Source organism: Oryctolagus cuniculus, chromosome 2 (genome assembly GCF_051225735.1).
Source record: "Oryctolagus cuniculus isolate XC-2025 breed Fujian yellow rabbit chromosome 2, ASM5122573v1, whole genome shotgun sequence".
Classification (NCBI taxonomy): Eukaryota; Metazoa; Chordata; class Mammalia; order Lagomorpha; family Leporidae; genus Oryctolagus; species Oryctolagus cuniculus.
The window spans coordinates 90,627,230-90,651,904 of record NC_142868.1 but is presented as its reverse complement, the minus strand read 5'-3'; the positions used below and the strand labels follow the sequence as shown (position 1 = coordinate 90,651,904).

At 47.0% G+C, this 24,675-nt stretch overlaps 1 protein-coding gene and 1 long non-coding RNA gene across 46 annotated transcripts in view; one reads left to right on the top strand and one right to left on the bottom strand.

The window, feature by feature from the left end:
• Positions 1 to 24,675, bottom strand: part of TACC1 (transforming acidic coiled-coil containing protein 1) — a 145,490-nt gene that overhangs the window by 57,788 nt on the left and 63,027 nt on the right. For 17 of the 42 annotated variants that reach the window (XM_089325905.1, XM_008273969.5, XM_070068562.2 and 14 more), the window contains one exon: positions 15,023 to 15,138. The exons of 14 other annotated variants lie outside the window; for them this stretch is intronic. Coding sequence is in view for 16 of the 28 variants with exons in the window: in XM_070068561.2 (XP_069924662.2) it covers positions 15,023 to 15,138 (116 nt within the window). In the remaining 12 variants the exon portion in view is untranslated. Of the gene's footprint in view, positions 1 to 15,022; positions 15,139 to 16,051; positions 16,589 to 24,675 lie in introns of those variants that run through there. 11 more of the 42 variants (XR_016229116.1, XM_008273962.5, XM_008273963.5 and 8 more) reach the window with 4 other exon arrangements.
• On the top strand, positions 15,749 to 20,051 carry LOC149127895 (uncharacterized). Of its 4 annotated transcripts, none has more exons than XR_016229118.1 (4): positions 15,787 to 15,916; positions 18,219 to 18,332; positions 19,388 to 19,470; positions 19,621 to 20,051. It is a non-coding gene; the product is annotated as an uncharacterized LOC149127895 (long non-coding RNA). The 4 variants fall into 4 exon arrangements; XR_016229120.1 differs by having other exon boundaries at positions 15,897 to 16,020; XR_016229119.1 differs by lacking the exon at positions 15,787 to 15,916 and adding an exon at positions 16,773 to 17,449.

Genomic DNA, 24,675 nt, shown 5'->3' with positions numbered 1-24,675 from the left:
CCTTTTTAAATTTTATTTATTTTTATTTACTTGAAAGGTAAAGAGAAGAAAGAATGAGAGAGAGAGAGAATGAGTCCCATCTGCTGGCTGGTTCACTCCCTGAATGCCCACAACTTCCAGGGGTAGGCCACGCCAAAGTCAAGAGCATGGAACTCAACCCAGGTCTCTGCCATGGGTGGCAGGGATCCAACTACTTGGATCATGACCTGCTGCCTCCAAGGGTGAGCATTAGCAGGAAGCTAAAATCACAGTGGAGCCAGGGGTCGGCATTGTGACTTAGTGGGTAAAGCTGTCACCTAAAATTCCAGCATCCCAAATGGATGCCATTTTGTGGCCCAGCTGCTCCAGCTCCCTGCTAATGGCCTGGGAGGGCAGTGGAGGATGGCCCAAGTGCATTTATTTATTCAAATTAATAAATAATCTGTGTGAGAGATCCAAACGAAGCTCCTGACTTCCACCTGGTCCAATACTGGCCACTGCAGCCATTTGGGGAGGGAATCAGCAGATTGAAGATCTCTGCCTTCCCTCTCTGTAACTCTTTCAAATAAATAAATAAATCCAAAAAGAAAAACAGAATAAAGGAAGGAAGGAAAGGAGGGAGGGAAGGAGAGAGGGAGGAAGGAGTGGAGACAGAATTCCAACGCAGGCATTCTGATAAAGGGTGCAGGCGCCTCAAGAGGCATCTTAACCACTGCACCAAATGCCTGCCATGGCCTATCACTGATGAAGCACAGTAAGCCTTATTAACTCCTTTAAAAACAAAAATGATATTAAGAACAGCTATATACTAACAAATTAGACAACTTAGGTAAATCAATTCCTAGAAAGACAGAAGCGGGGCGGGTGCTGTAGTGTGGCAGGTAACGCTGCGCCTGCAGTGCCAGCATCCCACATGGACACCGGTTCAAGTCCCAGCTGCTCCACTTCCGATCCAGCTCTCTGCTATGGCCTGGGAAAGCAGTAGAAGATGGCCCAAGTGCTTGGACCCCTGCACCCACATGAGAGACCTGGAAGAGGCTCCTGGCTCCTGACTCCTGACTCTGGATCGGCGCAGCTCCAGTGGATGTGGCCAATTGGGGAGTGAACCAGCGGATGGAAGACCTCTCTCTCTTTGTCTCTGCCTCTCTGTAACTCTGCCTTTCAAGCAAATAAATAAATCTTAAAAAAAAAAAAAAAAGGGAATTCAAAAAGACTGCAGAATATAAGATTAATATGCAAAAATCAATTGTATTCCTAAATAATTATACCTGCATGAAAACGGCTATACCTATACAAGTATACCCGCAATGAAAACTCCAAAAAAATGTAAACAATTCCATTTATAATGATATAAAAACTGGGGCCCACCACTGTGGGCATAGTGGATAAAGCTGCTGCCTGCAGCACTGGCATCCCACTGGGGACCGGTTCTAATCCCAGCTGTTCCACTTCTGATCCAGCTCCTTGCTAATATGCCTGGGAAAGCAGAGGAATGTGGCCTGAGTCTTTGGACTACTGCATCAAATGGGAGACCTGGAAGAAGCTCCTGCCTCTTGGCCTTGGACTGGCCCAGCCCCAGCCATTGCGGCCATTTGGGGACGGAATCAGCGAGTAGAAGATCTGTTTCTCTCTCGCTCTCTCTCTCCCTCTCTCTAACTCTGCCTTTCAAGTAAATAAATTCTTGAAAAAATTAATAATATACTTAGAGATAAAGTTAATAAAAGAAAAGCATTATTACTCTAAAAACTACAAAACATCAAACAAATTTAAGATGGTGGGAAAGACATGGCACAGTGGGGTAAGCTGACTCTTGGGAGTCAGAGTGCTTGGGATTGAGTCGTCTTTGTTTCGGAACCAGCTTCCTACTAATGCACCAGGGTGACTACAGACAGCAGCTCAAGTATTTGGGTCCCTGCCGTTCACATGCAAGACCTGGATGACGTTTCTGGCTCCCAACTTCGGCCTAGCCCAGCCCCAGCTATTGTAGGTAATTTGGGGAGTGTCAGTGGATGAAAGATCTCTCTCTGTGTGTCACTCTGCCTTTCAAATAAATAAATATTTTAAAATAATAAGGCAAATGAATAGGAAAACAATCAATCCTGTAATGTAGCTGAACCTTGATAACATTATGGTAAGGAACAGATCTGGTCAAAAAAGATCACCTATTATGTGAATTATCCAGAATAAGCAAATCTCTTTTAAGACAAAGTAAATATCAGTTGCCTAGGACTTTGGGTGAGATGGGAGGAACAAGACGCGACTGTTCACAGGTGGAGGTTTCTTTGGCGGTGACAAAATGGTCTAAAATTAGACTACTACACAACTTTGTTGTTATACAAAAAGCCATTGACTTGTATACCTTCAAAATGGGTGACTTGTATGGCATGGGAACTATATCTCAATAAAACTTAGAGAGAAAAAAGAACATGGATGCCCAGACCCTGGGGCAAGGAGCAGCAGCAGTGTCCCACGATTCCTCATAAAATTTCTGGCTACTTTACATAGACTTACATTTCAGAGTGTGCTTTAAATTGTCTCATATGTGTCACCTGTAGAGGTACGCACGTGGAGAGGTGCTAGGCCTTATCACATTGGTTTTGGGTTTTAAATCTCTCTTAAGGAAGCCCACAAAGTGCTAGATAAATCCTATTTACAGAAAGAGGTGAAGAAAATGACGTCATTCCTCTCTTCACCAGCTTTAGCCAAGCATAGGAAACAACCCAGAGATACGACAACTGCTAAGCTTTATTTTTGGGTGGGATGAGGCGGGGCTAATCTTTAACATTTAACTTCTTCCAAGTCCTCCCTCCCTGCCTGTTGCTGCTAAAGCTTCTTAGGATGCCGAGGAGGGCAAGAGGTCTGGGAAACAGAACCTGTTTGTCTCCCTCCAGACTCAATGCCTAACTCCTTTTGTATATTCTAGAAGCAGAAACCCAGTGTCCAAACAGGATGAGGCTCAACCACTGTCCACTGTGGAGCAAACGTCTGATACACACAGGACTTCCTTCCTACCACATTTTTTTTAATACCGAAAAAAGCGTAAGTAAGTAGTAAGTGATGAAGACAGTCAGCTCTGTACCAACAGCTGTGTAATGGATTAACATTTATTCCTGATCTGACCCCTTCCCTTTGAAGGCCCCACTCTGGCCCCCTCTTACCCTCCCAGCTCCTCCTCTCTGTGTTGAATCAAGGGTTCCGCTGGGAAACAAGTGTGATTGTGGTATTAGTACCACCCGTTTCTGCTCAAATGGTCCAACCTGAGGAGACTGTTAATAAGATCTATGTTAGCATATGGGCCAGCGTCCAAAATTGAGAAGTTTTTTTCAATGTTTCGTGTCTGAGTTTCCATCCCTCTGGTTCCAATGTTAAAACGTATTTTATTCATACATGTTCTCAGCCATTCAGTCAAGGACATCAACCTTAAAATGGGGAAGTAGATACAGGGTGTGGTCCCATAATGAATCCACCATACAAGAAGGCCTTTTCCAGAAATGCGGGGGAGAACCTCAGGGTGTGGGCTGCATACCTCATGTTTGTTCCCCTGACAACCAATAGGATCCAGGCCACCCAGAAGCACGGGAGCAAGGGGAAGGAGTTCCAAGTGGGTGAGGCAAATCAGAGGGCAGCACACTGTGTCTACTTTCCCTTTACTAAGTGGCAGAGAACATGCATTTCAACTCTGGGGCAAATCACATGGACTGGACACTGGACATGAAGTTGAAAAATACTTCCCAAATTCTGGATGCTTGTTTATCCTCTTAGATACAACATAATGTTAGGACGTCTCAATACCCAAAGCAGAAGGCACAAATACCCCACACAACAAACACACACATGCTGTGAGGGAATCGAGACAACAGACTAACTGTTCAAACTCTTCCTTCCTAGCACCCACAAAGGCGCCCCACAGAAACACAACCAGGAGCTACGGGAGGCAGGTTTAGCTGTTTTCTGTTGAGACAGGGCACCAGCTGCCTGCTGTTCTCTGAGATAAGCGTCTAACTACTGAAAGAGGCTCACTTTGTAAAGCCTAAGATTCTACCGGTGAAGAATAATCTGGAAATCCACTTGATAAACTGAAAAAGCTTGTACTAAGGATGAAGAAAGCACTTCAAATTTCCAAAAGCCTGCTTCATGCTATTTCATTTTAAAAGAGACCCAAACTCTATCTTTTGAAGCCCAAGATTAAAAAATAGAAGGGTGGGGCCCACTAGTCCGGAAGTGTCTGCCCACCAGGAAGCCAACTCCGACAATGAACACATCCCCTCCCCTCCCGTCCTGAGGTGTTCAGAGGTGCCATAGCCATTTGGAATTGTTAGGCGTCATTCACAACAGAGCAGAAACCCCTCCCACAGACAGAAGTCAGAAAAGACCCCTCCCCCCAAGGACTTCTCCCTGGATCCTGAACTCTTCCAGCAGGAAGCGCTAGGGAAGAAAGAGCACGTGCCGGCAGATGGGGCTCCTTTGCAGAGATCTGAAATTGTGTAACTTCAATCTGTTACTGCCAAACCAGAATGTGCAATCTCTTCAGAAATAATTACTGGAGGATTCAAAATACCAACTGCCTCTCTCACAAAGTAGCAACCACCCACACAGAGCTGGGAAGCTGATGCTAGATAAAGAAAGAGAGGGAGGAGTTTCAGCTACAGGAGCTTCCGGACAGCGCAATGGCAGCCAGTGTGCCAGAGGCATGTGCCACCAGGACAGCAGGGCACAGACCCTGCCTGAGGACCCTGTCACTACTGCCACTTCTGCTCCTGCACGCTAAGGAAGGGGAGGAGAGGCAGTAGAGAGACCTCAAAGGAGGAAAGCAATGGGAAAAGCTTTACTGACTATGAAATTACACGGTTTGGTACAAGTTTTTTAAAAGTAGAAAAGTACTGGAGAGGCCCAGTGAGTCTCACTTCCTGGTATTCATGCCTTTGAGCTGACCCATTTTAACCAAAGGGAGACTGGAAATAACAGTGTGACTTCTGAGGCTACATTATAAAAGACATCACAGCTTCCGTCTTGCTCTATGAACAGCTAGCCACCGTGCAGGGAGGACCTCCAGTAATGCGGAGGAGTGGTCCACATGGGGAGGAGCTAAGCCTCCCACCAATAGCCAGCACTAACTGACCAGGCAGTTGGTGAGCCAGCCTAGGACAGGATCCTCAGGCCTCAGTCAAATCTTCAAATGACTGCAGCCCAATCAACACCAAACTTGAAGTATTCTCACAAGTGACCCGAGCCAGACCTCCCAGCTAACCTGCTGAATTCTCCACTTACAAAAACTGTGAGATAAATATTTATTATTTTAAAGCCAAGTTGTAGACTAATTTGTTATGTAGCAATAGATCACCAACAGAAGCTTCTTAAAAACCCATCTTTCTACCCCAAAACAGGTGCAAAGTCCCAAACAGGCTACATGTATTGTCATATACTTGACTCTTCTCATCTGTATGTAACTTAGGTAGAGAAGGAACACAAAGGCTGTTACTAATTTTTTTAAATTTCTCATTGATGAGCTGAAGCTAAGCATTAAGGAGGCAAAAGGTTTTTAATCCTACTGCATGGCTTTCCCAGTGATGATTTTTGCTTCTGGTGAGTACCCCATAACTAAACTATACTCCATCCAAACTTCCCAACTCTGATGCTCAGAATTCCTAAAGTATGTTTTATACTTCATGCACTTCACATTCCAAGTTAACACACATGGAATATGAGTCTCCTGCTAATTTTCTGTAACTACTATCACTTCCCAGGATACTGATGAGGATGTCTGTTCCTACCACACACCCTGTTCTGGCAATGTTTTCAGAACCTTTATTTCCTCTGTTAAGTCTTCCTTTCAGACAGCAAAGAGAGAGTCCACAAATTCCTTGGAGAGAAAAGCTGTATAATACGTTCCAAAGAGCTCTGATCTGTAATCATCAAAGCTGAATTCAAGACCCAGGCTGCCTCCTAGTAGTAAACGCTCTGGCCTCAGATTCACAATCCATGAAATGGAAATCACACATCTGGCAGCATCATGGTTATAAAAATCAAATACGCAGCTTCTAGTACAGGCAATAAATAAATAGAGTTGAAACAGAAAGCTGGTATTCTACTAGGTGGGAGTCTAGGATGAGAAAGCTGGAGATCAATCATTTCTTCATTTCTGGCAATAACATAGGAAAGAGGGTACCTGGTTGGCCAGGAGGGTATAGGCATTAAGTACAGCTTGCATTCGTGAATTAATAAAATATTCCATATCATTACTATCTTTAGATCATCAATTTAAACCCCTGGGGCTCTAATCATACTTGCGTGAACTCACAAAATTAGGCTCCTGTATATGCAGACATTAGGGGTGAGATGGTGAGCTCACAAGCAGCAGTCTTCCTGTGACAACTTTAACCACCACAAGGTGATTTTGTAACCCTCCGTTATCAAATCCCCAGTGAGATGGCTGTTTTGAGTGGATAAACCATGACCTCCCATCACTAGTCTGGGATGAGGAGATAGTGACAAACTGGTTTACACCCCAAGGCTCCCTGGGAGCAGAACTACTGGTCACTCAAAAGAAAACTTCATCATTTAAACGGCTTCAGACCACATCTACTTTTTAGGTGATGGTCTAGCCTGAATGGTGACAATGATTTTAGAAGGTGACAATGATTTTAGAAGGACAGATGCCTCCCAAAACACCCATGTGGAAAATGCCTCTGCCACCAGAAGCTACCAAAGCAAATTACATGGCTTTATCTGATGCTCAGGTTAGTCCAAAACAGGGAACTACGACTCTGAAATCAATTTAATTGAATTTAATTATTTTAATATTTCTTAATATCTTAATGAGATGTTATTACTCACCTAAACGGAAAATACTTACTTGACACTTACTAAAATTTTCACTTTCTGCAGGCCAACTTTACTCCCCTGCCTTGGAGTTTATTTTGTTAATGCTATTCCTCAAATCTCTGCTGCAAAAACTAAGCTCTTTCCTCCCAAGAAGACATTGCCTTGGGTGCAGCACCACATGGAAGTGGTGGTGCTTCCTCTGTGGCTTGGTTATATTGTCCTAAGTAAAGCAACAAAGAAAACATGGTTCCAATCCCATTGATCAACTGAAAATTTCAACTTGAGAGGTTGCAAAAAATGGAACTGCATCATGCTGCTAAGGTTCTCAACCCTTGCATTATCTTAACATAAAATCATATAACCTAAAAAAATTAAACTGTGAAAGTCAATCACAGCAAAAATAATTTTAATGAAAATAAAATATAAATATTAGTCTTGGATGCTGTCAAAGGAGCAACAGGACTTAGGCAAGGTAATGTTAAGGGGCCTTATTAGTGCTATTATTTCTAGGAAATTGTAATAAAGCAATCCCTTAGTGGAGGTGTGGAATGGATGTTATACCTAAGCCTCTGGACAGACATACTTGTAAATCTGAATACAATATTTCAATACATCATGAAAAATATTTGCACAGCATTTGCTTATATAGTAGTCCCCCCCATCCTCAACCACAGTACAAAAATATCCAATGGAAAATTCCAGAAATAAACAATTCATAAGTCTTAAATTATGCATCATTCTGACTAGCAGAATGAAATCTTGTACTGCCCTGCACTGTCTTAGTCTCTCCTGCTCTGGGCCTGAATCATCCCTTGGTCCGGCCTATCAAGGCTGTGTAGGCTACCTGCCAACTGGTCACTTAGGAGTCATCTCTTACCAGATCAACTACTGTCATGGTACTGTAGCACTTGTTCAAGTTAACGCTTATTGCACTTAATAATGCTGCCCAAGCAGGAAATTTTATTACAGTATATTGTTATCACTGTTCTATTTTACTATTAGTTATTGAGGTAAATCTCTTACTGTGCCTAATTTATAAATTAAACTTTAACATAAGTGCGTATCCAAAGGGAAAACATGGTGCTAGGTACTTCGAAAAAGTATGTGGAGGGGCAGGCATTTAGCCTAGTGGTTTAAGTCACTGATTAGGATGCCTGCATCTCATATCAGAGTTCAATTCCCAGCTCTGGCTCCTGATTCCAGCTTCCTACACATCCTGGAAGACGGCAGGCAATGGATCCAAAGTTGGGTCCCTGCCATCCACATGGGAGACCTAGATTGAGTCTTCTGGCTCCTGGCTTCAGCCTGGCCCATCCCTGGTCATTGTGAACATTTGGGGAATAAGTCAGTGGATGGGAGCTCTCTCTGCCTGCCTACCTGTCAAATGAATAGAAATAGGGAAAAAAAAACAAAACAACCCTTCAAACTTAGCTTTAATTCCATTTTTCCACAAACTTCTTGAAATACTTTCATGTGTACAGGGTTAGTGGTATCTGTGATTTTAGGTACTCACCAGAGGTCTTGAACATAGCCCCCATTAGGTAAGGTGGAGACTACTGTAAATGTAACCACTGGAAAAATCTAAAGCTCAAATTCTAACAAGACTTTTCTTCTAGGTCTTACATATATGCTTTGTTAAATAAAATTTATAGGAGGAATTTATTTTAATCTGAGCTCTGGCAATAGGGTCCAACAGATTAGACCAAACTAAAATGGAGTCAAAAGTGCTAAATGTCACAAAACCAACTTGAGGTTTTAAGAATGCATATAGATGGCTGGCGCCGTGGCTCACTAGGCTAATCCTCCGCCTTGCGGCGCCGGCACACCGGGTTCTAGTCCCGGTCAGGGCGCCGGATTCTGTCCCGGTTGCCCCTCTTCCAGGCCAGCTCTCTGCTGTGGCCAGGGAGTGCATTGGAGGATGGCCCAAGTGCTTGGGTCCTGCACCCCATGGGAGATCAGGATAAGTACCTGGCTCCTGCCATGGGATCAGCGCGGTGCGCCGGCCGCGGCGGCCATTGGAGGGTGAACCAACGGCAAAGGAAGACCTTTCTCTCTCTCTCTCTCTCACTGTCCACTCTGCCTGTCCAAAATTTAAACAGACCAGTTTTTTCTGAACCAGGAGATTCCAGTTTACTAGAGTCAGTATAAGTCCCTTCTGCTTTTCTTTGTTTATTTTTCATCTGTTTGAAAGGCAGAGCAACAGAGAGATAGAGACATCAGAGGTATCTTCCATCTGCTTAATTCCCCAAATGCCCACCACAGTCAGTGGTAGGATAGGCTGAAACGAGGTGTCAGGGACTCCTTCTGAGTCTCCCACATGGGTGGCAAGAACCCAAAAGCTTTGGCCATCATCTGTTGCCTCTTGGGCACATTTGCAGGGAGCTGGATTGGAAAGGAGTATCTGGGACTTGAACTGGCACTTTGATATGGGATGTGGGAGTCTCAAGTTGTAGCTTAATCCACTGAGCTAAAATACCCACTCCCCCTAAAAAAGAAACTGGAGGTTAACCAATCAGCTTTTCCCCTACTGCTCTGCTTCCTTGTGCCAACCTTACAGAACCCCTTCCAGTGGGAGTCCTTATTTTATTTTGTAGAATGGAGCAGCCTCATTCATAAACTGCAAATAAAAGTCAATTAGATGTTAACTAAATCTGTTGTAATTTGTCTTTTGACAAGTCTAAAATATTCCAATCAACATACAATTTCAAACTTTCAAGAGATCTACACAAATTAAAAATTCTCAAACACCTAAAGCTGCATCCCTGCCACCAACACAGGAAACCCATATTGAGTTCCAGCTCCTGCCTTCGGCCTGGCCCAGCCCTGGCAGTTATACATATGTGGGGAACCTTTCAAATAAAATAATTTTGAGGCCGGTGCTGTGACGTAGCAGGTAAAGCCTCTGCCTGCAGGGCTGGCATCCCATATGGGTGCCGGTTCGAGAGCCAGCTGCTGCACTTCTGATCCAGCTTGAGCCCCTGAGCCTGCGTGGGAGGCCCAGAAGAAGCACTTGGCTCCTGGCTTCAGATAGGCCCAGCTCAGGCCATTGCAGCCATTTGGGGAGTAAACCAGCAGATGGAAGATCTCTCTCAATCTCTCTCTCTCTGCCTCTGTAACTCCACCTTTCAAATAAATAAATCTTGAAAAAATTAATAATTCTTATAAAACAAGTATGTATAAAAAATAATAATGAAACAAAAGTATAATGGCTGGGGAGCCACACAAAAAACAGGTGGCAGGCCAGGTTTGACCTCTGGAGTCATGGTTTGCTGCTCTTAATCCAGACCACCAAAATTGTGTCAACAAACAGTAGTCCCTGCAGGGCTTCCAACAGTAAATATGCATAGATTGATCCCATTTATCTCTTTCCTTCTATTCCCAGAAGATTACAGTATGTCTTTGAAATACCTAGTCATCCAATTAACATATCAAACTGCATAAATTTAACTACAGAGCTTCTGCATTAATTAAGATTCTCTTTCTCAAAAAAAAGGTAAATAAAGGTGTGTGTGTATGGAGGAGTGGGGAGGTGAAGCTCAAGTGGCAAAGGGCTCCAGTGCAGTTTTTGTAGGCTAAAACGACATGGGGCGGGGCGTCCAGCAGACAGCAAATAAGAACTCCTAGCCCACACATTAATAATCACGAGCCAGAGGCCGGCGCTGTGGCGTAGCAGGTAAAGCCGCTTCCTGCGGTGCCGGCATCCCATGTAGGCACCAGTTCAAGTCCCGGCTGCTCCATTTCCAATCTAGCTCTCTGCTATGGCCTAGGAAAGCAGTGGAAGATGCCCCAAGTCCTTGGGTCCCTGCACCCACGTGGGAGACCAGGAAGGGGCTCCTGGCTCCTGGCTTCGGATCAGCGCAGCTCTGGCTGTTGCAGCCAATTGGGGAGTGAACCATTGGATGGAAGACCTCTCTTTCTCTGCCTCTCCTCTCTGTGCAACTCTGATTTCAAATAAAGAAATAAATCTTAAAAAAAAAAAAAAAGTCACTAGTCTGATATTTTCAAGAAATCTCTTTGGCTAGAGTTTTATATTACCAGGTGGGCTGAAACCAGTTTATATCTGAGGTATTAAAAAATAAATACAAAGTCCACAACCTTCTCTACTGTTAAGTTTCTGGCACAAGGGTATTAAGCCTGGTCGTTATACCCCCTCCTGGGTCCCACATAGGAGTGCCTGCTTTGCTCCAGTTCCTGATTCCAGCTTCCCGCTAATGCACACTCTGGGAGGCAGCAGTGATGGCTTAATTAATTGGGTTCCTGCCACTCATGTTGTAAACATGGATGGAGTTCCTAGCTCATGGCTTCTGCTCTGACCTAGCCTCAGCCTTTGCCAGCATTTGGGGAGTGAACCATTCTTTCTCTGTCTCTCAATAAACAAATGTTTTATAAAAATCCATGGCATACAACTATGTTGCAGGAAGAGTCGATAAAGAGTTCAGACATTGTAAGTGTCTAAAACAGACCCAGTAAAAAGAAAAGACATTTCAAAGCAGACTTAGATGCTTCCTTGAGTTCAACGAATTAGTTGGAAATCAACATGGGAGCCATAGGTTCAGTGGATGGCACACAGCCCACACATTTGAGGGACATTAGTATATACCAGGAAACAATCCTTACACACGGTAACTCCAACTTCTTCACAACTTGTAAATCATTAAGTCATTCCTACAGAAGATACAATCTTAAACAATCTATAATTGCTGTCCAACCATGTCTCAGAACCACATAACCAAATAATGAACAATTTTAGGAGAAAAGGAACCATCCAGCCCTTGAAATTAAATTTTGACATGAGATGACTCTTATTAAAGCTTTTTTGCCCACCAGACTTGGTCAGATCTGTGCTTGGCTGCGTTTTCACATTTGCTGAGTCCATGACAAGGTGATTAACAAGACTCTGGACTAGCTCCAGATGTTGGGGTAGGAGTCCTGGAAGGCAGGACACTACCAAGCTAGTGTGCAATTAGCCCACTGTTTAAAGAAGCTAGACTGAGAGATCTCACAATACAGAAGGTCATTTCCTAGGCTGTATGCCATTCCCTCTACATCCCCCACTCCCACCCGTTACAGTCTGCAATCATGAACTACCCCCGAAGGGTTTTCCTGAGCCCATGACTCTCTAAAAGGAAAATGTTTCAAAGTTTTCCTCCTAGAGAGAATGAAAAGGAAATTGTGAGAGTCACTGGCACAAGATGGACAAAACAATTGGGTCTCTGTGGCTTCAGGGGCCAAGGCCATCCAGGCCTCTATTCACAATTGGTAAAGAATCTGGTCAGATGAATCAAACAGCTGACAAAATGATGAAGAAGGGTTGACCAAGTCTAGGGCAAGTCAAAGAGGCTTTCAAACAGTTACTTAACATGTCTGATGAGCTTTATTTAAATATGATGGGAGAAGTGGGAACTGTGGCACAGTGGCTTGACACCCACCAGTATCTGAGTGCTGGCTACAGTTTCAAATCCAGCTTCTTGTAAATGCATCTTAGCAGGAAATGGATAATGGCTCAAGTGCTTAGGCTCCACGTGGGAGACCCGGATGGAATTCCTGATTCCTGGCTTCAGTCTGGGTAGGGAATTTGGGAAATGAACCAGCAGATGGAAGATCGATCTGTCTCTCCCTCTCTCTGCATTTCAAATATATATATATATATATATATATATATATATATATATCTTTAAAACATAATAATAAAGAAATTTGGTTGGGAGGACCACAAAAATAGTTCTTTCAGGCCTTTAAATCTCCTTTCTGATGTGCCAACCTTGAGAGAAGAAAAGGAAAGCTATGAGGAGCAAGTGGCATCTCTGTCACTGAGAGTGCTACGCAGCTAAATGACAGGCACAAGATCTCCAAAATTTAAACATGTCTGTTCCCATGTGGTCTCTCCCTGTAGCAATGGCAAAATGCACCTCCAGGTTGAGGGTTCCGCTGAATTCTCAGAAGGGCACGCACTCATGGAGCTCTCAATCTAAAGCAAAAAATGTCACAAAGTGATGTCATTTTACCACTAATACCAGCTCCATTACAGTCTACCACCACAGTGGTTTGACTTTCTTGGCAACCACTGAAGAAGTTACTAGGGACTGGAGAAGTTACTAGAGGGTAAAGCCGCTGCCTGTAGTGCCAGCATCCCATATGGGCGCTGGTTCGAGTCCTGGCTGCTCTGCTTCCAATCCAGCTCTCTGCTATGGCCCAAGTCCTGCATCCACACCCGGGACCCAGAAGAAGCTCCTGGCCCCTGGCTTTGGACTGGCCCAGCTCTATGAACCAGCGGATGGAAGACTTCTCTCTCTGCCTTTGCCTTTCTGTAATTCTGCTTTTCAAATAAATAATCTTTTTTTAAAAAAAAAAGTTACTAAGCAATAAAATAAAATAACAGTGGAGGAAACTGGTAACTTAAAGCTGGCTCTATCTGTCACCACAGGGTAACATTGTCAGACACTGGAATAGAGAAATCACAAGAAAAAGACATCTATCCCAGAGTCTCTTCTCCCTACAGCAGCCATTTACATCATCTCTCTGCTCACAGCCCTCTGTTTCGGGTTGAATTGTGTCCCTTAAGAAAATACGTTGGGGCTGGCACTGTGGCCCAGTGGGTTGGAGCCCTGGCCTGAAGCACCAGCACGTTAAAAAAAAAAAAGGGGGAAAGAAAGAAAATACGTTAAAGTTCTAACTCCTGGTACCTATAAACATGACCTTATTTGGAAATATCTTCAGAGATGTAATCAAGTTAAGATGAGGTCATTCTGGATTAGAGTGGGCCCTAAACGTAATGATTGAAGTCCCCAAAAAGGTCACAGGAAGACATTGACACACAGTCAGAGAAGACTGTCATGGGCCAAGGCTGAAATCGCAGGTAGGTCACCACAGGCCAGAGACTGTCAACAACTCCCAGAAGCTAGAAGGGGCAAGAAGGATTCTCCCAGGAGCCTTTGGAGGGAAGATGGTCCTGCCAATACCTTGCTTCTAGTTCTGATTTCAGTTCTCCAGAATCATGAGAATAAATTTCTGGTGTTGTAAGCCTCTCAGGTTGAGGAACTTTGTTATGGCAGCCCTAGTAAGTCAAAACACCTTCCAATGGCTTTCAGTGTTACTCAGAAAGAAAACCGAATTGTCATGACAATGTGATCTGGATCTCCTCTCACCTTTGTGACTTCAGCTCCTACCGTTCCCCCGCCCCACCACCGCCACCACCACCATGACCGTCACTGCCTGCCACACCAGCCACTGCACTGGCCTCCCTGCTGGTTCTCAACACAAGGCCTCAGCCACCACACACTGCTCACGTCAGACCCTTGCGGGTGCCATTCTCTGCAGAAAAGATCCTTTACCCTGGGATCTACAGGTCTTGCTTCCTCAATCTTCCTTCATGCCTCCATTTAAGTCACCTTATCTGTGATGTTCCCCTAACTGCCCTCAGCATCTCCTGCCCCACCCCATATTCCCTGCTCTCCCCAGCCCTGCTTCACCTTAACACAATCTGACAAACAAGGATTCGTTTCGCTTAGCCCTTACTGGGCTCATCCCCTTCCATAATGTTAGCTCGGTGAGATCAGGGCTCTACTGAATGAACGAATTCTATCAGGTCAGGTGAAATTTTACACAAAACTGCCTGGGTAGCCAAAAAAGGTTTCTACTCATTAAATGGGACAGCGGAAACTGTTGTAGATGAAGGGTTCTGAGGGGGTCATGAGAGAGTACACGTCAGATTTTCCAGGTAGGCTGAAGGGGCTGACCACTGTCCCTCTGTGGAAAAGGGAAAGGTAAGCCATTTTGAAACAGCCTCACAAGATTTTTATGAAAACGAACTCTTACCTATAATTTTGGTCTCTAGCCACACCCCAGTAGAAAGCGGTTTTGTCTGAGCAGTTGGTAAAGCCAGATCTAAACCTAACTTCACCACTGCATGACACAGACGTTTTTTACTGTTTAGGGTTTGAGGAAAAGGTCCAAAAACCATCATTAATGCTAATGTATTGCAAATGCACCTACCCTACTCAGAGAAGAAAACCTCTGATCGCCACACTCCTTAAAAGAAACAAAAAACGAAAACCTTTTACAATCAAGCCAGGAGCTGGGAAACAGCTCTATCTGAGTAAGGAGACAACCCACACCCTTACAAAAGGTCTGAAGTCAACACTTCTTTCCTTCCTTCCTTTACATTTTTTTCAAAAATGTAAAACACAAGAGGCAGAAAAAAAAAATCAAAGTTTTTCTTTACCTTGGGTTCTGGCCCCAGGTCCTGCCAATTCTGATGATGAATCACAGGACTCCTTGAGGGGCGATTTGATTGGCGTTTCGGCTTCAGGGGTCTCAAAATTACCTTCAGAATCCGAGCTGCCAAGGGGGAAAAATGAGGAATTACCACTTTCAACGGTATTTCCGACACCCTTTAAAAAGCCACCTCTCCACAAAGGCTAACGTCCGGCATGTCTAACTTTAGAGCCAGCTGATCCTCAGCACAGATGGGCCTGCGGGAGGCCGCTGCGGGTTTTCGGCAGTGCCCTCCTTGGGTTTCTCGCTCTGGCCTCCCCCATGGAGCTTGTCTCGAGCGCCACGCATCTGTGAGGTCCTCTTTCCCTGACACCCGAAAAAGGAGCTTTCCAACCGACTCCCTTTCTCACAAGAGCCCCTTCCCAGAGGCGTAAAAATCCGAATCACTCCCGCTCCCAGATTAAGCCGGTGGTAGCCATGCCTTGATTCCTCGGCCGACCTCTCTACCTGTGTGGAACTCCCTGCGCTAAGAAGGCTGTCACCTGCCTTTTGCAATCACTCGGTGACAGCTCATCGGAGCCCACCATGTCTCCCAGCTGCCAGGGGCCTGTCATCGCGCGACCTTCCACACACAGCTCGCATGGAGGGGGCCCGGGGGGCGCCTTCTTCCCCACGGGGAGGGCTCTAAATTCCAGCCGGGGTGACCTGTGCGTGTCTCGGGGGGGTGGGGGTGGGGGTGGGGGTGGGGGTGGGCCGGGACATCGAAGCTCAGAGAGAAAGTGACCGAGGCGAACGCCGATGCGGAGAGACTGCAGATTTCGCTCACAGCGAAACGGAGGGGGAAAGAGAACACAGGCGAAGACAGAACATCCCGAACTTTCGATCGCGCCGCGGGAGCCGGGTACGGGCAGGGAGGCAGCATCGCCACAGACACTGTTACCGCGGGTGGGCGACCACACACAGGCAGGCGGGAATGAGGCGCGGATGGAGGCAGCAGCGGCACGGGTGCGTCTCGGCGGGGATGCTGTGTACTTGCCTGAAACTCAAGGATTTGGTCTCGGCTTGCGAGTCCTCCTCCTCGGGGTCGCCCTCGGGCCCTCCGGCCTCGTCCTCGCCGGCGCCCCCGCCGCGCACCGCGGACCACGTCCACTTCGCCCACTGCACGGGGGACAGGATCTGCCACGGGCTGAACGCCATGAGCGCGGCTCCTCCGGCTCCGGTTCCTACGGGTAGTAGGAGGATGGGGGGAGAGCCTTCTTTCCCTTTCAAAATGGAGGGAACCGGTGACAGGCGGCTGTGAGCGCTTCCAGCGGAGGCGCGGATGTGGTTAAACGAGCGCCGTCGGGGCCCGGGTGGAGCGCTTCCTCCCTGCCGGCAGGCTGCCCGCTTCCTCTTCGTCCTCGTCCCCCCACGGCTGCGGCCGCGGCGCCCTCCGCGCCAGGCTCGTCCGCCCGTGAAGGTGTCTCTCGCGAGGGGGTGGCCTCCTCAGGGCCCCGGCCCGCGGCGCCCGGCGGCTCGAGGTCTCCGGGGGTCTCAGGCGCCCGCCCCTCGGCCGGCCGGGCGCGCATCAGCTGCCGCGGGAGCCGCGCCCCAGGAGCCGCCCCCTCGGACCGTACTACTCGCGCGCGCGGGCGGGGGCGGCGGCGGCGGCGCCGGGCCTTTGAAGTCTGCGGCGCGTCGGCCGGATCCCCCCCCGCCGCGGCGCCGCGCTGGTTGCGCCCCGACTGCGGGATGGGGGCTTCCCGGCGGGCGCCTCCGGCCGGCGGGCTGACGACCCCGGCGCCCCCAGAGCTGCTCGGGCCTGGTCCGGAACCACTTGGAGATCCCTTTTCCGAGTCCGTGAGCGCTGCGCTCTTCCGCCTTCCCTTTTTATGTTTCTGGGTGGCTACTGGGACTTAATGGCGATATGTACCGCACAGAAGTTGCACCCCTTCAGAAGAAAAAAAATAAAAATAAAACTTGGAGGCGGCGGCGGCGGCGGATGGCGGTTTTCCCTTCCCTGACACAGACGGCGTGGACGAGTTCAGCCTGGTCGTCTCCATCCCTGTCACTCCCAGGGTGTGGACATCCTCAGCCCAGGACTGGAATTTAAGATGCCGCACCCCCCGCCCGCAGGCGTGGAGTCCCCGAAGCGGCCGGTGTTGGGAGAGGGCTGCTAAATGACCCTGTGAAATCAGCCCCGTCGGGTGTCCGATCTCCTAGCTAAGGCTTCCTTCTGATAACTTCCAAAGCTTCCGTTGCTGGCTGACTGCTGCTTCGGTAGTTTGAAGCCAAGCAGGCCTGAGGACGGATGGCAGCCTTCAAAATAAAACATCTCCGTGTTGGAAGGCAACGGGGGAGAGCAGATTTCATTCGTTTTCCATTTGGAGGGTGTGCTCAGCGCCGGCCGTCTATCCTCTTCCAAGCGAGCCCGTCGCCCTCCTACCTGGATAAGGTGTTTGTTGTAGGCACCGTTTTATCGCTTTCCTGAGTTGGGGGCGAATCTGGGGTGACGGCAGATGTCCCTGGAGAGAGCCCTCTCCGAAATTTGGGGAGAAGGCCACACTGAAATTTGCAATACGGCTGAGTCATGACTGTCTTACACATTTGATAACAAAAACATAAGCAAAAATAATACAGGGCTTGGCAGGTAGTCTTGCCCTGATGGAAAGGCAGGCGGTTTGCCTGAAGTCTTAGAAAAAAGGAAGAAAAGGCGAGAGTTTGGGAGTGCTTTGGAATGCATTCCAGTTTCTGCCCAGAGATAAACACAGCCCTCACGAGTGTTCTAGGGACTGCCAAGAACATTAACTAGTAGGCTGCAGTCCCTTTCTTAGGCCCACATGAAACATACCACATTATCTGGCTGCTTGTAGGTTTTTGCTAACCAAGCAAACCTCCAGATTCGTGGTCCCCCATGTTCCTGGATTTGACACGTGTTCCACTGCCTGGAAATATTATTACGCCGTGTGAATCAGTAACTGGCATACCCTAGGTCCTGTTCATTCTTCCTGCTCAATAGTTCTGGAGTATTTTCATTCCTCTGCACCCCTGCTGTGACGCCTGCACGCCCCATTTTTCATAGGTCTACCGGGTGAAGGTCTCCCAACTGGTTTTTACATCTGAGGGTTTTCATACCTGGGCTCCCCTTGCCTGGCTGACCTGTGACCTGTGCTCTAATATTGCCCTTCCTGTACCCCTCCGTGCGCGTCTGTTTGCTTTCCTAGCCACGATCAGTGAAGGATTGGCTCTGAACCTTGAATATGCCCAGGAAGCATCTGGTGGGGAGCACCAGGATCTCCGAATCTGTGTGACCAAAGGCCCTGGGAAATCGTTGCAAGGTAAATTTGGGAAACAATGCCTAGCTTGAACCAACAAATTGCTGCTTCCGGAACAATAATACATTTGCCTGCAGAGTCCCGCCCACTCCCGGAAACAATCTCTCCCCAACCCCACTCCAGGTTCTCAGTCCTTGGCTACCCAGTCCTTGGCTACCTCATCCAGCCCAAGTGTCTCCCTCCTTTCTGTCATTTCTGTACCCCAGTCACCTTGGCATTTAGAAGGTTTGGTTAGTGGAAGGGAGCACTGTTGATGGTCACACCAGGACAACAGGCAGTTAACAATAGTTATACCAGGACTGTCTCAGGCCGAATGTAAGAATGTCCCTAGACCCTTAGCCCACTGCACATAACATTTTTATTTACATGTCTGTCCTACTTTTGGACCATAAGCTTCTAAAGGGCAGGAATGATACATTTGTGTTTCCCTAGAGATTAGGACAGGGACATACACTTAGTTGTGCAATAAATGTGTAAAAGATAAATATTGCTGTTTACAAATAATGCTTGTATTTTTGGCTAGTGTGACAAATTCAAGTCTGACTTCTGGGAAAATCAAATTTCTAAATCAGCAGAGAGTAGAAACCAGGACCAGTAATGCCCCAGTAAGATAAAGCCTAAAATATTATCTTTAAAATTTATTTTATTTGAAAGAGAGTGATCTTCCATCTACTGGTTCACTCCCCAATTGTCCACAACAGCAAGAGCTGGGTCAGGCCAAAGCCAGGAGTCAGGAACTCCATCTGGGTAACCCATGGTGGTGAGAGGGTCCCAAGTATTTGAGCCATCACCTGCTGCCTCCAAGGGTTCGCATTAGCAGAATGATGGAATTAGGAGCAGAGCTCGGACTCGAATCAGGCAGTGTAATTCCGGATGTGGGTATCTCAGGTGGAGTCCTCCCCACTGGACCAAATGTCTGCTCTATGCAGCAACTTCTTAAACCCAGAGAAGCAAATGCCTAGGTCTCTGAAAATCACCTGTGTGCAAGTTCATGGACTTAGCGTGAATAGCAATGAAGTTACTATTCCATAGCCTAAAACGATTTTATTTCCCAGCAGTATAGAAATGAAGCTGATACATCAATTTTCCTGTACTTCTGGAAAAACAATGGGCAATGTTTGACAACAGATATCCTACCAAGGTAGACTAATTTTGTTGCTACCACCGGCATTTCATTGAGGAGAATGTCTGCAAATACATAACCAAGTAATCAAACGCAATGTATTTGTTTTGGAAATGACCTTAAACTCTAATCTGTTCTTTCCTTCCCCTGCTTCTTGTCCTGCCAAAGAGTTTAGGATCAACACTCCATGAAAATCTAAAATGTGGGGCCAGCGCTGTGGCATACCAGGTTAACGCCCTGGCCTGAAGCGCCAGCATCCCTTTTGGGCACCGGTTTGAGACCCGGCTGCCCCTCTTCCAATCCAGCTCTCTGCTATGACCTGGGAAAACAGTAGAAGATGACCTAAGTCCTTGGGCCCCTGCCCTGCATGGGAGACCCAGAGGAAGCTCCTGGCTCCTGGCTTTGGATCAGCACAGCTGTGGCCGTTGCAGCCAATTGGAGAGTGAACCATCGGATGGAAGACCCCTCTCTCTCTCTCTCTGCCTCTCCTCTCTCTGTGTAACCCTGACTTTTGAATAAATAAATAAATCTTTAAATAAAAGGAGCTTAAAAATACATATGCATATACCTTTAATAAAAGTTTAAAAAAAAAAAGAAAATCTAAAATGTAACTCCCTTGAAACACTCCACAAATGGTGGCCAGGCCAGGCTCATACCTCTAGCTAGGTTGGCAAAGTGGGTCCTTTTGTAAAACATAAATAAAAGATAAAAACATAAATAAAATATAAAAGTAAACAAGCTCAAAAGGGCTGAGGAAGACTCTCTTTGACCTAACTCTGGTCAGGCCCCATAAGCCCTCTGAGCCTCAGCCCTAGGCTTAAGTCCCTCCTGGTGGGGTCTAGTTTTATTAACAATCTCGAGGGTCAGTCTAGTGAGAATTCCCCCACCTTTGACATCTTCATCACTGTGGCCCACGTTATGCAAGAATCCTGTCCAGTTAGGTTAGCCAGAATCCTCCTTTATCCCTGGTGTTTCCTCTGACCTTGAGCTGATCATTCCCTGCTTGTCCTTGTTCTATTCAGAATTGAGCCAGATCTCTCTCTCAGTCGCTGCAAAGCCTGTTGCGATAGACCCTTCTTAAGTGAAGTTGTCCTTATTTAATAAGTGCTTAGGAACTGTTTTCTGGGGACGCTGTTGTGGTGCAGACACCCACATTCCACATTGGAGTGCCTGGTTCGAGTCCTGGCTGCTCTGCTTCAACCCAACTTCCTGTTAATGCACACCCTGGAGGGCAGCAGGCAATGGCTCAAGTACTTGAGTGCCTGCTACCCATGAAGGAGACCCAGATGGAGTTTAGTCTCTTCTGCCTTTGGCCTGGCCCAACCCTAACTATTCTGGGCATTTAGGGAATGAACCAATGAACAGAAGATATCTCTCTCTCTGTCTCTCTCTCAAATAAACATTTTAAAAAAATGTTTTTAATTTTAAAAAGTTTTCATCAACAAGGCAAGTGACTACCTCTTTAGCAGCATTGTTACTGTGGGAATACAGCAGAGGGAGGGGGACAGAGGCAAAGCGGGGCCAAATTGTAAAGGATTCCATATACCTGTACAAGAGTTAGAACTTGATTCTGTAGTAGAGACAGCAAACACAAATGGCCTCCCAGCTACTGGAAGGGAATGAAGGGGCCTGGGTGACATCTGTGTTACCTGGACAGCAACTGCCCTATCTAGTTCCTGCTGCCCAGAGTTACCTTAGCAATCTTCATGCAAAACCAAAATCCTGTTTTTTAAAGAAATTTTCCAATATTATAATTGCTTTTACTAACTTTAATTGTTGCAGGACAAACAAAAGCCATCTGTGATTCTGTTTTGCAGACAGAGCTTGGATGGGCAAGTAGGAAGCATCAGGCTTTGAAGCAAGCAAAATTTCCATTTAGAAGGATCATTGTGGGGCCGGTGCCGTGGCTCACTTGGCTAATCTTCCACCTGTGGCGCCGGTATCCCACATGGGCACCAGGTTCTATTTCTGGTTGCTCCTCTTCCAGTCTAGCTCTCTGCTGTGGCGCGGGAAGGCAGTGGAGGATGGTTTGGGCTCTTGCACCCGCATTGGGAGACCAGGAAGAAGCACCTGGCTCCTGGCTTCGGATTGGCGTAGCGCCGGCTGTAAGGGCCATTTGAGGAGTGAACCAACAGAAGGAAGACCTTTCTCTCCGTCTCTCTCTCACTGTCTATAAATCTACCTGTCAAAAAAAGAAGGATCATTTTAGGGGCTGGACATTTGACACAGGGATTAAGACCCTGCTTTGGGAAGCTCGTGTCACATATTGGAATGTCTGGATTTGAGTCACAGCTCCAGATCCTCTATTCTTTCTAGTACAAACCCTGGAAAGGCAACAAGCATTTAAGTTCTTGCCACCCATATCAGAGACCCAGAATGAGTTTCTGACTCCTGGCCTCGGCCTTTCCCAGTCCTAGCTGTTGTAGAAATTTGGGAAGTGAACCAGTGGATGGAAGATATCTCTGTCTCTCCTTGTCTGCCCTTCAAATGAAATGAAAGTAAGTTAAAATTTTTAATAAAAGAAGGATCATTCTGGTAACACATTGGCAGCTGGGATGGAAGGTGTTGAGACTGGGGGGGAGGGGCCTTATGACACTGGTATTTCCCTGCCCTAAACTGCCTAATGAAGGGAGACAGTTGCCCTCTCAAAGATAGAAGCAGAATTGGAATTAGTGTCCTTGTCTTTGCCTCCGCTTGTTCAATAAGTATGAAAGCTGTAGGCAATCCAAGTGTAACGTGAACACTAATACAATGGAAGGAAAAGAAAATCCCTACTGCTCAGAAAACGGAGTTTCTCACAGCCAGTGAAATGAAAAGGCATTCGTGTATGAAATGGAGTTGAGGGAGTGGATGAAATGAAGAAGGCTTATGGGACATCCCTGTGGGGACACTGGGGGACCACAGAGGTCAAGAAACTGCTGAGAAAGCAGAAAGGACAGACGGGTAGGAAAACCCATGCCACTCAGCTATATTTTCTAACAATCCAAGAAAGTGCTGAGTAAAATACACATATAATTCCACTAGGCTGGAAAGCCAGATTGATGATGCAACCAAAACTTCTGGGCAGCTCCGAAGCTCTTGGGAAACACACGGGCCCATCCGATATTGGAACCTACATGGCAAGTAGGTGCCTCAGTGGAACCTCCACAGACATCTCCCACTCCTCTTCTCTGCTTTGGAGAGCCATCCTGTGCACTGACTGGATACGTTCTCTAAGACGTGCTGGGAATTCCCTGGATGTGGTTGTTCTATCAACCCTGCGACAAGTGAACGTTTTCTCCCCCACTCAACCAGACAAACACCACCTATTCTTAGCTTTTTCAATCCTGGACTATTTAAGTGCAGGTCTCTGAGATGTGATAATAGTACCTTTTTTTTTTTTTTTTTTTGGACAGGCAGAGTAGACAGTGAGAGAGAGAGACAGAGAGAAAGGTCTTCCTTCCGTTGGTTCACCCTCCAATGGCCGCCGCGCCGCGCTGATCCGATGGCAGGAGCCAGGTACTTCTCCTGGTCTCCCATGGGGTGCAGGGCCCAAGGACTTGGGCCATCCTCCACTGCACTCCCTGGCCACAGCAGAGAGCTGGCCTGGAAGAGGGGCAACCGGGACAGAATCCGGCGCCCCAACCGGGACTAGAACCCGGTATGCTGGCGTCGCTAGGCGGAGGATTAGCCTGACTTCCTTCTTACTTGGTACAGGTTACAAAGTCACGCCTAGGAATGGCAATGAAGCTGCCATTGCCACCGGCCACTTCTCTGCCCTATCACAGTCTAAGCAGCCAAGAACATGCTGATGTCCACACAAGACAATTTCCCATCACAGCCTCTGACAACATTCAGGTATGTTAACACGGGAGTCTTCACCTTGCAAGATCAGATGTTGGCCGGCGCCGCGGCTCACAGGCTAATCCTCCGCCTTGCAGCACCGGCACACCGGGTTCTAGTCCCGGTTGGGGCACCGGATTCTGTCCAGGTTGGGGCACCGGATTCTGTCCCGGTTGCCCCTCTTCCACGCCAGCTCTCTGCTATGGCCCGGGAGTGCAGTGGAGGATGGCCCAAGTGCTTGGGCCCTGCACCCCATGGGAGACCAGGAAAAGCACCTGGCTCCTGGCTCCTGCCATCGGATCAGCGCGGTGCGCCGGCCGCGGCGGCCATTGGAGGGTGAACCAACGGCAAAGGAAGACCTTTCTCTCTGTCTCTCTCTCTCACTGTCCACTCTGCCTGTAAAAAAAAAAAAAAAGATCAGATGTTATCCTAATTAACTTCCACCTGCTGCCCATAAGCAAACACCTGTAGAACTACAATGCTGCTTCTACTATCCAAACACACCCAAATCAGGAAATTTGGACAATGCATTTATGTAAGATTATACTGTAAAGAGATGCTCCCTTCTAATTTTTTAAAAGAGGAAAGTTAGACTTATAACCACAGTTAATACTCTTTCAGGACTCAAGGAAGATTAACTGGGATGTGGACTGTTTCCATTAAAGACTGGGTCGAGTGGCAGGTGTGTTGCTGTAGGGGGTTAAGTCACTACTTGCAGTGCCAGCATCCCGTATTGGAGTGCTGATTGAGTGCTGGCTGTTCCACTTCTGATCCAGTTTCTTGTTAAAATACCTGGAAGGCAGAGGAAGATGACACAAGTACGTGGGTCCCTGCCACCCATGTGGGAGACCCAGATAGAGTTCTAGGGTCCTGGCTTTGGCTTGGCCCAGACCACTGCAGCCATTTGGGGAGTGAACCACTGAGTGGAAAATCTCTCCCTTCCACCACCAACTTTCAAATAAATAAATCTGAACAAACAAAAAACCCAACTGGGCCGAGCTGCCCACCCTGGGGCCTGCTCATGCTCTGGTGAGCAACCCTTGTCACATCCACCTTCCGATGTAGTTGATTCTGTATCGTACAAGTAAAGTGTGATTCCCATGAAGTATGGCATTCCATGCAGGTCACAGATCAACCATTAGCAGAAATGCCACAAGGTAGAGTTCTACCACGTCAGCTTTCAGAGACCCTAGGAATAAAACATACTAATGTTTACACTAAACGGAGGTGGTATGAAGTCCATGAAATAATTTGGTCTGGTCTTGCCAAGGCAACTACAGATAGGATTCAAAATTCCTTAAATCTATAGCAGACAATTTCTTTTTGAAGATCTATTGATTTATTTGAAAGGCAGAGTTACAGAGGCAGAGAGAAAGACATCTTCCGTCCACTGGTTCACTC